The following is a 15,660-nucleotide window of genomic DNA, read 5'->3' as shown; positions in this document are numbered from 1 at the left end:
TCTGATTACGGTGCCGCTTCCTTAACATCTAGGTCACCACTGCCCCATTCTGCCCCATTACTGCGCATTCCAATAAACCTCTGCCTACTAGAATTTGCTGCTGTGTAAGTTATACTGGAACTAATCTTCCGAATCCTCCATGATAATTCAGAGGATGCTTTTAATATGAACTAAATCGTTTTTAAAAAGTGGAGTGTTGTATTGTATGTGTGTAAATCGGTTGCTTTAAATTCTGTTAAATAAGCAACATACTGCTACACTTCATAGCCTGATGGAGCTCTCCAGACAACGGCTTCGAAAGGTGACAACTATCCTTTATGAGTCTGCATCAGTTGATGCCTGAAATACAAATACTGGTTTTCACAAAGTTTGCTGCTTCAGTTTTTATTATGGCAATTTACATATACTCCAGAATGTTATGAAGAGCGATCAGATGAATTGCAAAGTCCCTCTTTGACATGGAAATCCATTACCACTGCATTTCAACCCTGCCAAAAAAGGAGCTGCTGAGATCATTTCAGTGATCCTCTTGTTAACACAAGTGAGAGTGTTGAGGAGCACAATGCTGGAGATCATTCTGTCATGCTGACTGAGTTAGAATAGCAGACTGGATGCTTTAAAAGGAGGGTGATGCTTAAAATCATCGTTCTTCTTCGGTTAACCATGGTTACTTGCCAGGAAACACATGCATCATTGTGTTGCACAAAAAGAGCTTCACAGGCGAGGATATTGCTGCTACTAAGATTGCACCTAAATCAACCATTTATTAAATCATCCAATAGTTCAATTACTTGATGTAATTAAAACTTGATATCAATAAAAGCCTTTGAAACTTATAAAATGCTAGTAATTATATGTCAATACACCACAGAAACAACTGATACAACATCTAAAAACACAGAAGCAGCCAACTTTATGAAAACCAGTGTTTGTGTCATTCTCAAAACTTTTTGTAGTCCAGTAAATGGCAGAGGTGTCTACATACTGTGTAATGTAGCACAACATTCAGACTTGTCTAAAATGCATCTGTGTGTGTCTGTGTGGACATGCACTATTATGCATTACATTACACAGTAAATTATGTATATTATGGCCTTGGGTTGAGATCTAACCAAATTTGCTGGCATCCGCACAAATTTACGTAGGCTGATATATGGGTCCTGTGATACATGGTGTATTGGAGTGTAGGAGTTCTCAGCAGCACACAAGCACCTTCCAGACACTCAAGCCACCCCCGCACCTCCTCGCGCTCCACTAACAAGTTTGAAATGACAGTAGATACAGTAGCGATGGTGGCGCTTCGCCAATTGGATTATTATTCTTGATTGGTCTCTCTTCGCCTTGGGCATATTGCCCCCATAGATCAGCCTGCCGAGGTGGATGGCACATCGGTGATAACTGAGTTTGCCTGAGTTTGCAGGAGAGCGAGTGAACATTTTCAGAGGGAATTCGCGACATGGCCATTAGCCACCACGTGACCCATAGCTTGAGGGCGGAAAACATGGGTGCGATACATAAAGGAGTTGGAGTTAAATGGTAACTCGGATATAAGTTTGACCAGGAAAGAGCCAGAAAACCCGCCCAACCCCAAACGGCCAAAAAAGAACATACGCTAGGGTGTGCCAGAGTTTCACTGTCGTTATACTGAATGGACAAAGGCATGGTGTGGAACTCCAGTTGTTCAGGGGGCTGGACTGCCGGGCTAGGTTCCTCGTTCACCTCCACAGCCTCAGAGACCTGAAGAGATAAACAACAGAGTTAAAGATGAACGTTGGAACAAACAAACACTGATCTGTTTAGATGTTCATTTTACAGGCTTAACGTAATGCAATAGTTTTATGGGCTTAAATTTTACAGGCTTAATCTAATGCACTTTCAACACTATTTTGTCTTGTTGGTGCATAGGAACTGCACTCCTTATATGTATTCATGCCTGAATAATAGTTCAAATACAAATATGTTACAGAATGGCCCTTTATTAATCCATTAACTATGGCTGTCCTAATTCATGTGAGTAGAAGTATTATATAAGAAGTTAATGAAACTGGGAGAGTGCAGTTTCATTTTGAAACATAAGATGGCAGTGCAAGCCCATTTTTGACACAATGCATGGTCTAGATTTGTTCATCTTAATTTGAGATCAAATCCCAGTGAATTTTATGCAAAAAAAAAAAAAAAAACTTTATTTCAATGATCAGTTCTTTGCTGAGTTCATTACATTATTTGGCTTCAACTTAGATACAACATGTTATGTAACCTGCAAATGATAATGGCATTTAAGTGTTAAGGTTTCTATACATGCGTAACCTTAAGTTATCCCACAGCAAACATGGGCAGAACACACACACACACACACACATTTTCACACATAAATACAGATGCTCTTTACATTAGCACTTTTGAATTAAATCAATAAGAGGAGAGGTGGCTGACGGGACATCTTCCAAAAAACTGGTCTGAACTATTCACTTTAATAAAGCCGTCTGAATTGACAAATTATGTGTCATGACTATGAAGTATGAATCTGACATGCAACAATCCAACTGCAATAAAAGAAACACCGGAGACGCAAGACCACATTGCAGTGACTCAGTGTCTTTAGGATTTAACATAAGGCTTTAGATGTTTATCCATTTATGTAAAGTTGTACACATGGCAACATCCATGTGACATATTAAGGCCTGTGACATTTGGATTTGTGTGAATCAGAGAGTAAATCTCAAAACAACCCTGAAGTAATCACATCTTAACACATTTGGTCCTTCTCCAGCTGCTTATAGTTGAACTTCTGTGCCTCTGCACTAGCAGTTCTGGCAACTGGAAAATGAACTAGGATTATTTCAACTCATCTATCTTTTTTCAACTGCCTTATTGTTCACTCCTATAACAGGATAGGTGCAGTCAGATCATAACTTTTTAAAGTTTAAAGTGAAGTGATTGTCATATGTGATACACAGCAGCACAGCACACGGTGCACACAGTGAAATTTGTCCTCTGCATTTATCCCATCACCCTGAGTGAGCATGACCGGCACCCGGGGAGCAGTGTGTGGGGACGGTGCTTTGCTCAGTGGCACCTCAGTGGCACCTTGGCGGATCGGGATTAGAACCGGCATCCTTCTGATTATGGGGCCGCTTCCTTAACCGCTAGGCCACCAACTTAATTATTCCAATGAAGCAGGTAACTGGCATCACACTAAAATAACTCTCATTGATGATTGAGAAAATTTCATGTAGAAATATTCAACAATCTGATATCGGCCCTATCATAGTACTGAGTCCTGTTTCATGTACGGCACAGAAATCAATACAATAACTCTTCTGATCCCTCACAGTCAGTTTAAAATGTGCGATCTTACTGTAGCTGGTTGAGAATGACACACTGCTGAATAACGGGATGTGATGACCAAGCAATGTCAATTTAGCCACTTAGTTTTAAGAAAGGCTTCTCTCTGGAGTTGGAGGGCTGGGGAAATCTGACCCCAGCTCAGCACTTGGACAGTGGGCATCTTGCTCCCTGAAGCGTGGTAATCTATCATACTGGCTCCCCATTCCAACTGTCACCTTTTGTCTACTTGCTCTGAGGATGAGCCATTTCGTGCTAATCTAATTTCTTAGCAATTGCGAACAGCGGCCGGCGTGTTTCAATGACGTTTGCCGCGGCCCATGGGTCCCGCTGGCAGCGAGAAGCAGATACGGATGCTTTTGTGGCGGCCTGCCGCCTTTTGTACGCAAACGTCCCAGAGCAAACAGCACTGAATGGGAATCATTTCATCTGCGGACAGACAGAATGAAAATGGGGCAAAAGGAAAATCAAATCAAACATTAGCAACAAAAAAAAAACAGACTGGGGGTGGGGATAGAACGAGAGAAAGCGGGATGAAGCGCACCTTTACAGTGTCCCGGGATGATTTGAAAGCCTGAGGAACAAAGGAGTCGGCTTCGATGGCTTCGATGTCCTTTATTCGTCTCACCTGCTCCTCCAAAGAGACTTCCTCTGAAACAAAAAAAAAAAGGGGGGGGGGGGGGGGGGGGGGGACGACACATGAGAGAATAGGATGAAGGAATTTTTTTAAAGAAAGCTAGAGGAGAAGGAAGCAGGTCATAGAGACCGATAAAAGTGGACCAGAAAACCAGTTTCGTTGTCAGTCACATCTGTAAAGCATTACTGTATTTCTGAATGGGGTTTGTATTCTTTTACAGACAGGATTGCAAAGTACAGGAAAAAATTGATGTCATGTAAGGTGAAGGGAGACAGAAATATGGCCATATTAAGAAACATTCTTTTCTGAAACTGTCTTCTCGGAGTGTGGACGGCCCCACTACTGACCGTTAATGAGTACGAAGTTGCTTGTAGCCTGAAACTGCTGATCCATGGAGAAACGTTTAGGTTTTCTTTTTATAAATTCAATTCCTTGTCCTCATCATTTTTTAACACATGAATCCATCAAGAGAACAACAGTAACAGGAGTTAAAAAGAGATGGAAAATGTTCCTTTTTGTGTGCCAGTTTACTCCTCAATATTTTACACCCTTTTCAACTTCCAACACTGCTCCTCAGCATCTGTCAATCTACCCGTCACATCGGCTGGACTTCTCCAAGCTGAGTACTATCGCTGCAAGTATCTGTTCGAAGCAAATTCTCCCATGCCGAGTCTCGTGACGGGGTGTCAGATTACGAGGGGGAAAAATTGAGTTTTGCTGATGACAAAATGACAAATAATCCCTGTAGTCCAGAGGAATGTGGGTGATTCATGGCTCCTGTTATTATTCAAATGAGTTTTTATTGCGCTGCCTTTGTTGGAAGAAGAGCTTTCATTCTTTGTTCATTTCGCTGTTCTGAGGTGCTGCTAACAGAACCATTACAGCCAGCCGCGTTCACACGGGGAGCAAATTAGCGGCGAAGACAAGGCTGGAAACAATAATAAAATTTCCCGCACTCTCGTCTCTCCTCACCTAATGAGGGGAATTCATTTCAGCCATTAGCTGCCAGAGAGCAACTGTCACAACGCATCTTCTTCATGAATAAACCCGCCGTTTGGCTCGACTCGGTGGCACTCAGTTCGACTACCCGTCAGCGGCAGGGTAGGTAGGCAGGAGACGGTCGGACCAACTCCATATCTGCTCTCGACGCGGCACTGACTGACAGACGCTATTAAGCAGCAGACCCCTGGCAGCGCGTCCACCAGGCGACGGAGGAAAACAGACACAGCGCCTCCGAAAATAGCCGCCATTACCTTGAGCAGAGCTGTTTAAAGACGCCGCACGATATCTCCTGCAGGCTGGGGCCTGTCCTTCACATGACAGTGGGCCCGAGATGGCCCTCCAGCCTGTTATTAATATACTGAGTGTGTGTATTTCAGAAAGTCTGTAAGTGTGTTCAAGATGGCCAGAGTTTGTTTATGTGTGTGTGTACAGCAAGTCAAACCTGCCCGGATAATGACAGCCTATCGTCAGCCCGCACTTCCATTAAAGTCTCATACTTTTTGACAAACATATTATTGGTAGATAAAAAGACTTCCATATGTTGTTTGTCAGATGTCAGTGTTGTGAAAGATATGTATTTCATGGGAAAATCAAAAATAATGGACTTTGAGAGAGGGTGCTTGGGCGAGGTTCAGACAGCAAAAATCAATACCCGCACTGAAGCGAGTCTGTCGGCCCCTCCGCCAGGTCAAAGTTGATATTCAATATTGACACATTATCCAGGAAATTAATTTAAAGGGCTCAGTCCATTGTCACCGCATTACGTGTTGACTAAAAGCTGTCTATACCCACCAAGGAGCAAGGAAGGGCAGGACGAAAAAAAAAAAAAAAGACAAAAAAATAAATTAGCAGACAATCTATAGAAACTATAATTAAGGTGCTGAAACTTAAGGTTTGATACCTCTACAGACAACTGAACAGGTAAATATAAAATAAATGTCTCTCCTAACCTGCCAGAGGCCTATAAAAATTCAAAGATTCATTTACTACGGTGTGTAATTATCCACCAAAGAGGAGGGGGGGGGTCGGGTAAAATTAGTCCAACGAGAGTGTTATAAGCAATCTACAATCAATAAAGCATTGCACTCTCTAAATAGCTGTTTGTCTTCTTCATTGATTGAGAATGTAAAGGAAATCAAACCAGCAAAATGAGTAGATTCACTCCGGAGAAGGGCAGTCACTGCCCCACTGCTGTACCTCAGCTGGGGAGGCAGAGGGCGCTGTTTTACAGCACACGAGCTGGAGCCCCCTCAGTCAGGCGACAGGGATGGAAGACAGCGAGTGAGCGGGATGTTGCTGGGGCTGATTAATTCCTGTAATTGAATGCATTAGCTCCGGGAGGCTAAATTACAGTGGCTCTCGCGGTTATTAATTAATAAATAAATAAGCAGAAACTGTCAGTCATCTTGCGACTGGTAACAAATGATCGTAAATTCCGTGGTGCTTTGGAATGTCATGAACTTCAATTAAGCAGCTAAAAGGCAGCAAAACAGGACTTAATGATGGCATTGACCGAGAATGAGCGCAGACAAAAGAACGAGTAAGTCGATACAAAGTGCAGGAAAAGGAAGGCGAGGGGGGGATTCCTTCGAGACCGGGGCAACATCTCTCGCCCCTTGAGGCAGCAGGCAGTGTACCAACTGCGGCCATATTGCTGGCGGCCACCTTAGTCTGACCTCTGCACCACCGGCCTATTCATCACTAGAGGCTGCGTCCTACAGGCTGTAAATGGCAGCCAACAAGTCATCCAGGATCTCAGGGCTTAAACACACACACACAGTTTCTCTGGTATCCCACAATCCATCCCTTCCCCTGCCCTGCTGCATCAGGGTAAGATATGTAATTCAATGCTCAATTCAGTGCTGTCTCTGAGATTTTTTTTTTGCCTACTAATTGATAGAAATTAAGGCATTAATCAAGCCACTAGCCATCATTCAAGCCCTAGAAGATGAATACAAACTTTCATAATAACCACCTTCCCCATTTTAGGGCTCATTAGCATAAATTTTTAATGCAATTATGCTATTCTCTTACGCTGAGCTCATAAATTAGCAATCTGTTGTTGCTGGCCAGCCTTGTAAAACCCAAAGTAATGCTTGGTAGTCTGATCTTTAAGGAAATTAGTACCTTCTTCAGTCTTTTATCTCCTGCATTTTCAATTACTTTTTTTGTAATGATTTATTTCTCCAACCTCATGGAACTCTGCTCCTGTTTCCACCCACTATTCCCCAAATGCTGCTATGCTTACCAGGCTGAGCCCCAAATTAGGATATGTGATGAGTAGCAGAGTAAATGATGGGATTAGAGTGCTATGATTGAAGAATAAGAATATAAGTGATTCTGGAATATTATCTTAATAATAATTTCTAAGCGGTGTTTTTAAGTGTTGGTCCAGCAGTACCATTAGATACAGACCATGCAAAAAAAAAAAACTCCCTTGTCAACCAATTCCCTTGTTTAGTTTAATTTATTGCTTTTTATAATTGTTATGAAACAGCAAGAGTGCTTCTTTAATACTAATGCTTGTATGAAATTATTATTCTGCCAGTGTTAAGCCAAATATAATTGATCTATTTCCTGAGGATCACAAATACAGATCCCTCTCCTGAACCATTCTGAAGTGCTCTCCCGCACAAATGAATTCCACCAAATTAATGTGCAAAATCCATTCATTAGTAAATGTTAGGGGTCCAGTCTAAAGTCACCGAATTAGCATGGAGCAATTTGAGATAATTAAAAAGAATGTACACTTCTTAAATCACAGGGTCGCATTATTTTTGTAATTCTAGCACGAAAATACATATTTGGCATGGGTACAATCTCTGAATGTAATTATTAATCAACAAAGAGGAAGTCGGGCCGGGGTGCCGGGCCAGAAGAGAGAAAAAAAGAGGGCTTTAAACAAAGCAGGCGGATTTTAAAGGTGTCTGGGACGCACTCAGCTAATAGTTTTAGACTGCATTGATTAGGAGCGCTGACAGCTTCCAATGGTAACCCTGAAAATGCATCAAGTGCGTAATGAGGAGCTATTAGGGCCATTGATTTGCTGATTTCAATTGATAGCTACCAGGCCAAAGCAGCACATCAATATTTGCATAACTAATACCCAGCAGCTCCGTGGCCTTGACAAATGAGATCTCAATTGGGGTGGGGAAGGGGGTGTTTGAGGAAGAGAACGCGAGAAAGCGAAGGGCAGCAGGAAATGCAAGATGGAGAACCGATAAGAGAGAGAGTGTAAACAAGCGGGGGAAAAGGGTGACTTCCTGAGGGGATGGACAGCCCTGACTGACCAGCATCAGTCACTCGCCACGCGCCAATGTCCCCCCACCCCCCCAACGTCTGGCTGGGTGTAATTGACTGACAAAGCTGTGAGCGGAGCAGGATCACACGGCTCATAGAGAGAGGCTAAATAATACATCACATGACTGCCACCGCTGCCGCCGCCCAAGTCCTGTGATGCTGCTGCTGAGAATTGAGGGATGGCAGTGAGGGCTGGAATACTGATGGCCCCAGCGGCCTTCTCTCTGGATCTGTGTGTGGTGTAGCGTGTGTGTGTGTGTGTGTGTGTGTGTGTGGTGGGTCACAGATGACGCGACATGATGGGAAGCTCGAGCCAGATGTCATCAACACTCCTTTGGGACAGAAAAAGGGTGTGTGTGGAGGGGGGGACACCCCCACACTGCAGCAGGTGGTGGCAGTAAAGACGGACTAATGATGTTATGGTGTGGCAGTGCTCTCCTGGGACACACACACACACACACACACACACACACACACACACAGACTCTTTACCTGTATGTCTGTCTTTATTACCCCCCCAAAACCCTCTATTAACAGCAGCTAACCATGATCAAGCCACCCCGCTGGAGACCCTCCACACGCTTCCACCACAGAAGGACTGAGCAGCAGCTGCAGGACGCCCGGCGCCCCGCCCACCACCCACAAGAAGAGATAAACATCTCCACTCGCTGCTCAATCAGCTGCGGTGGCAGCACATTCATTACAGAGGACGCGCGCAGAAGACACGCGTCGGGCCGCCATGCTGTCAACCATGCAGCCACCACTCCTATCTGTGATGCCATCTCAATTAACGTTTCAACATTGTTGTTTTTTTTTTTTTTTCTCCTCCTCCTCTTGATCGACCAGCTCTTCTGAGTGACCTTAACTCTGCCTTTCATTTCTCCAGGCTTTCATGACTAAACTCCTGTTTGCGCTACACTATCTGGAGAGGCCGCGGTGTAAATACTGCAGCATTCTGGCAGAACGCTTAATATGAAGTGGGACAGACGCAGTCTCAAATTAGGTCAAAATTAGCAAAGTAAATAGGGCCCTTGCAGCGTGAGGCAAGCGCTTGTATACGCACTGTTATTAGTCGGCCCTTAAATTACTTTTTAACTGTGGCGATACATACTTAATTAACGCAAAATCTCTTGCCAGACTTAGTATTGCTGACTGAAAGGTGGCAGGGCAACTGATCTACAAAGATCTATCCCGGCATGATGAGCGACTGAGTATTTCATCAGATGTAGACCGAGAGTGTCTTATACCGTGCGCTTTTCAAACCGCCGGGTCGGAATCATTTCACAAGAGGTCTGCTGGAGTTGCGGTGTGCCCCTGCCATCGCAATCACTTTGTCTATTATAGTAATAGGAGCTGTTTAAAGCCTGTCTTTCTCTAAAATTCACATCACAATATTATCAAAGGTGCTGGAAATTGTCCCCAAGAGTGACATGCATTGTCAACACCCAATAGGGATATTAAAAACAGAAAGATCTTACATAACAAACATGAATAGAGTCTGTGAATCTAGCAGGGTCACTATTCACAAGTCGTGGTAAAATCAGTCTGAGGTGATGTGAGAGGGTGTGAGAGTCTTTTAAAAATCCTTGTAAATCTTCAGGTGTATTGGTAGCATTTGAGTGAATTAGATATCACTACATAACCTCTCCATAGATGTTACAGAACTCAACTTTGTATATAGCAAAAATACCATAAGATGATAAAATTATGTCTTCCATTTATGGTCCAGAAACCTCAATAAAGGTAGATGGCGAGCAGATGGTGTTTTAATAATTCTTTTAAAAAATGCTAAATGTTGAAATGTATTTTCGCAATTGTAATAAATTTATACTACAACATTTCACTGTTTTATAGTTGCCTAAAACTGTACATTTAATCGAAAAAAGGTGTGTTTGTATGACGAGTGGAAGGAGAACTGCAGCGCTCTCTTTTTTTCTAACCCTAAGGTGGTCAGCAAAACCTTTATAAATAAGTGTAATTAAAAGAACACACCCCTAACTAATTACTTAATTGGAGGAGGTCTTTAAAATGAACATTGTGTTATCAAAAGGCAGGAAAGCAGCAAGATTGATCTCAGACACACAGTATCACTCTCTATCTGCCTGTCAAGACCATGTTCTTTACCATGAACCATGACCCCCTGTCTGGTTGCTAATGGATTTCAGTGAGTTTCCATGCACTTGATAATTTATTACCTGAACTAAGCCCTGTTCAAATTACTTACATACCCCATTGCTCACTTAATCTACATTAGTAGTCATCTGAAATATTGTGACTTTCAATAGATACATTTTTAAAAAGGTATCATGTGTGAGAACGGTGGACTTCAGAGGGCAGTCCGACTTCTATAAAAACACAACAGCATCAGTTTCTAATTAAGCAGATCGTGCCAGTGAACCAGGCCGCTGTATAAATTGAATGTTCACCTCACTGTAAATCGAAGGCATTCAGCTTTGTTGAGATGCTTAAAGGCTGCTGGGAAATGATGGACATGGGACAGGGTCAGTGGCATGGCAGAGTCGTTTCGGTTAATTAAACCTGGTGCCCCATGACCTCAGTCCTGCCTAATAAATTTAAACCAGTTTAATAGGCCTGCATGAGGTCAGCGACTCAGTCAGACACACTTGACAGAGACGGAAACTCTCTCTACAGACTAGACAGCTTGCAATTTTTACATTATTCCTTTGAATGAACTCATATAAAAAAACAAATTCTTATTGCCTGCAACTGACTGATCAAAAACTGAAATATATGTCTAGTTTACATGAGCATGACTTTTAACAAAGTAAAGCCATAAAGTTGATTTGATAACTGTGGCTGAGTCATAGGCAGAATATTTAAAATCATCCAACAGACCTGGATAAATCACTTGATGAGTGAACAAAAGCATGTGGTTGCCATGGTAACCCCAGATGATTTGACCTTTAAACTGGGTGACATGCGACCCCAGTCGCATGGGCTCTGGCCTGCAACCCCCCACCCTATGAATGGAGGGCTGAGGGACCACCAGCCCTGCGGTGATGAGGTGTGAATGAGGGCCAGAGCAGAACACTTAACACCCCACCCCAGTCCTTCCCACGACGACACAGAAGTGAACCTCTGTCCTGCTGCTAACCTTTACGCATACATACACACACACACACAGAGCGTTTTTTATTACATCCCTGCCAAACCTGCCCCCTCACCTCTCCTTCATGAACTCCGGCTGATTGTTAAACTTCAGCAGGCCACATGGCTGCCACCCAGCGCGCTTTCGCCTGGAAGAGCGTCCGTGTCGGTCCTTACACTTTCAGCAATGAGACGCAATTCTGCCATTCACTTCAGTGAAATCTGTTTAGCGGTGATTCACCGTACCCTGAGTGCTGCCGTCCTGCCAAACTTCTGTCTGCTTGGACACACCAAATTAGACTGCATCTTCCATGCCTCAGCATAAATCCAATTATGAACTACATTTACTTATAAAATGTTTCAGGAAAAAGAGGTAAACACAATCTTTGAAATTGAACAGGTATGATTGAATCTACATGTAACACGCGAATTTCTTGTTTTTCCGCTGGTGATTTTAATCTCTCGTGTCAGTCACAAGGGTATCTATGGCTGGTTGGTGGAACGTCAGATACAGCAGGACTGTCCTTGACCTTGTCCAAAAGCAGCATCAGCCCAGGCAGTGGCTTCAACACAATCCTGCACTGACGTAAGGGCCACATTGTACCCCAATGCTCCTTAAAATATCCCAAACGCACTGATGAGAATGGATAAAGTGAAACATTTAATGGCTTTTAAGTTATTGCATAGCTTAAATAAAAAAAAAGTTCATAATTAAAATGCACAACGAAGGGTATCACTGGCCCTTCATGCTCCGTTCATGCAGCAGCCGAGCAGCGACTCCTGAGGAAAGCATGTTTCAATTTACAGCAGTGTACTCCGCTGGCCCGGTCCTCCGGTTAATAGATAACAGTGACCCGTGAAACATTTACTAATCGACGCAGGTGAAAAGGGTGCCGTCAATCATCCGGCAACCGAACACCCGTTAACAGCCGCACACACCAGTTTTGCACAGGAGTCACATGATCACAGCCCACCAGAGGAGCTTTTGAATAAGATACCTCAACACATGTAGCTGAGGGTTGCCAAGTGCACTTGATACTGAGCCGGTGATTAATGGTGGTTTAAAGCTCCATCAAGGTCAAGGTTATAAAGTTGATAATAAATATTTAAGAAATGTTTATATCCCCTCTATCTACTTTGGAAATGCACTTGTTTTAAAACAGCCTTATTTAATTTACAGGCAATGTTGCTTGATTTTCTCCCGATATCTGGCAACATTGGTGTAGCCAGCTCCCAGTACTCTACACAGGCGGGGGGCTAAAGAGACACCACATTATCCGGCAACAACAGAGGTTGACCCCGGGTTATTAGATTCTGCCACGCGCCCCTCTTTTCACAAAAAAAAAACCCGCAAGGGAGAAGGTAGTGATTGGGAAAGGGAGGGGGGGTCAATTAATCACCAACCATGGCTTTTCAAAGTGGGGAAAAAATCAACTTTAAATTTGCAGTGATGAAAAAATCAATAAGGCAGTAATTGCTTGGCTTATCACCGAGCGAGGGAGCAAATTGGGGAGGAGAAGGCTGGCGTCTGCACAGATCTGGCGGCAGCGTGCAAAGTTTTCGGGTTCACTGGGCCAGGCGAAGGAAAAGGTCTCTGCGTGATAATTAAATCTTCTCACACTGATTTTCTGCCAAATTTATTTCCCCAGGGTCCATATCTCTGATTCTATGCTTACAAGCCAGGCATAACTAATCATTTCACATTGGAGGGCAAGGGAGCGAGGCTCACCTTTACTGCAAACACAACTACTTAAAAAGGTGGGCTGGGTGGGATTTTGGCTAAACCTACTGGTTGAATAACATCTGAATCTACGTGCAGCTGATGTTCCTTTAAAAAAAAAAAAAAAAAAAAAAAAAAGCAAGAATAGTGGCCAACCTGGCCTTTCTTAAACCAGAAGAAAACCATACAGAACAGAATTGCTGGTTCTGGTTAGTAGCGAATAGGGATAGCAAAAAACATTTCTATGTTGATTGGGATTTCTTAAAAACTTCTTAAACATAATATTTCATGGTATACCCTACTAGACACCATTTCTGAGAACCTAGTGTACTGATTTTGTGTACTGAATTACTCAGCATTCCTACTCTGTTTTTGATTTAATTGTCCTAAAGCCAATTCATAAGAATTTTGGGGGATAAAAAATAACATTGTAATTGTGTACTAGTCACATATGTGGATGAATTTGATTAACATAGCTTATTTGAAAACTAATTTGCATATTTACACTCAGACAGTGCCATCTAATGGTGCTTCCTTATATGACAATATAACAAATGAGAGTCTCCTACAGCATCTGAAATTTAGAATTATGGCAAAAGGTTCTATGCCTGAAAAATGCACTTGGCCTGGCACTAACACAGACATATTATGAATGTTTCCAAGTCAGGTTTTCTGTTTATTATGTTTTGTGTTTATGTGGTTTGGAAACCAAGATTGCTGCTGACCATCCAAATCTGGAATGCAGTATGCTGGGCTTATTAGCAGGGGCTTAGTATACCAAACAACTGCTGTAGAAAATAGAGAAATAATGGCTGCCAACATGAACAGAGAATAACCAGATAAACCCATAAAGTGATTAAGGCAAACCAAATATGTGACTTTCCAAATGGCTGCTAACTGTGGGTTTTAGAATTTTGACCTAATTGAGAGCGATACAGAAGGCAAGGAGAAGTGATGTTTACCAGGTGCTGAATTTCTGTCCGTGTCCTTCAAGCGGCGGCAGTGCCACGGTAATTAAAGCATTTGAAGGCGTGCATAGTGCCCACACAGGGGTCTGGTTGCGGGGTCAGGCGCCTGTAGAGTCTAATTTGCGCCCCATTTGTATTCATGATGGGACAGCGCTAAATATTTAACAGCAGTCCAGCAGGAGTTTGCATTGTTGGGCTTAGAGGTCAAATAATTTGATTTCCAGGCAGATTACGTTGAGCATCAATATCCAAAGCCTTTCATTGGTTTCCTTTAATTTCCTGATGTTTTACCATCACGATGGATGCATATTCAGAAAGGATGTACAGACCTCTGCGGGGTGAGTACAGTTGTGTAACAAATTCGATTTTATATAATCTGTATTGTTACTGCAGTTGTACATGACACACAGATCTTAAATGTCTTCACCCACACGTTTAACCCATTACAACCAATAAAAGAGCAGTATGCCTGTAAGCCCTGCACACCAAACACAATGGTCTTAATTTAAAATGTGACCATGGAACTCATTTGCACAGACCATCACATTTTTTTTCTTGGGAAATATCCTGTGTGTACGGACAAAGAGCCAAATAAAAAAAAGAAAGCTCCATTAGAAAGCCACTATGTGGAGGGTGGGGGGAATCGTCAGAATATTTACCAGTAAGATAAATCTGGAACACAGACGCACACAGACAGGTACATGCCAAAACCTGTGACCTGTCCAACGAAGAGCGTAATTAAGAAACAGTTTTCCCGTCTAATGGCATGAGCCGTGGCCTCCCTGACTATAATGATACGGGTTAAAAAGCTGCTCTACGCCTCATTAAAATATATGATCTCCCTGCTCTGGCTAATGGGTAGGGGTGACGGGGACAAAATTGCGCATCATTTTAATGCTGGGGCAAGCCATCATATGCAGCTTATCCACACACACACACCATGATTCAACCACATATTGGTTAATGTTCATTTCCTGACAAAAATTTATAATCTAATTTTGTAATCTAATGAGCTACCAAAAATATTTACTCGAGAACATGATCTATCGCTTTTAACAGACAAAGCCTTAGCTGTTTAGACAAAGAGATTTCAGATTAGAAAAATATTAATTAACTGATTAATAGTGTGTGTGTGTATATATATAGATTTTTTTCCATTACAGTCACTGACTAAACAAAATGAACACAAGCTATGACCACAACACCAGTGTCACCAGTGTTTTGCCAGTCTACATGCATTTGTAGAACGAGATAAAGTGAGATGAAAACCAATGTAATAAAAGACTGCTGTATTGAATGACATGTTATATTACCATTGCAATTTGAATGTAAATGAGACTACATTTAAAATAGACATGAGGGGGGGTAGTGACATATCCTAAGGTACAACAGGGTAATTAAGGTGTCTTGAGGACCAGGGCTGCGCTGCTTACCACACACTGGCGCACACTCGAAAAGAACGAGCTCTGGCGATGTCTCAGAAATAGGTTATTGACAAAAGTGTGAGCTTGATTTTCAGATACTATTTGCCCTTTATCAGAGAGACTCAAATCCCTTTTAAGTTTCAACAGAAAGAAGTT

General features: G+C 42.5%; 1 protein-coding gene across 1 annotated transcript in view; it reads right to left on the bottom strand.

Annotated features, from left to right (window-relative positions):
* The window catches only part of rsrc1 (arginine/serine-rich coiled-coil 1), a 105,594-nt gene that overhangs the window by 2,003 nt on the left and 87,931 nt on the right, over positions 1-15,660 (bottom strand). Inside the window, exons 8-9 of the mRNA XM_028961935.1 lie at positions 3,890-3,996; positions 1,612-1,737 (exon numbers count right to left, since the gene is read on the bottom strand). Coding sequence (XP_028817768.1) covers positions 1,612-1,737; positions 3,890-3,996 — 233 coding nt within the window. The remainder of the gene's footprint in view (positions 1-1,611; positions 1,738-3,889; positions 3,997-15,660) is intronic.

This window comes from Denticeps clupeoides, chromosome 19 (assembly GCF_900700375.1).
Source record: "Denticeps clupeoides chromosome 19, fDenClu1.1, whole genome shotgun sequence".
NCBI classification, from domain to species: domain Eukaryota; kingdom Metazoa; phylum Chordata; class Actinopteri; order Clupeiformes; family Denticipitidae; genus Denticeps; species Denticeps clupeoides.
This window is presented reverse-complemented; position numbering and strand designations above follow the sequence as displayed.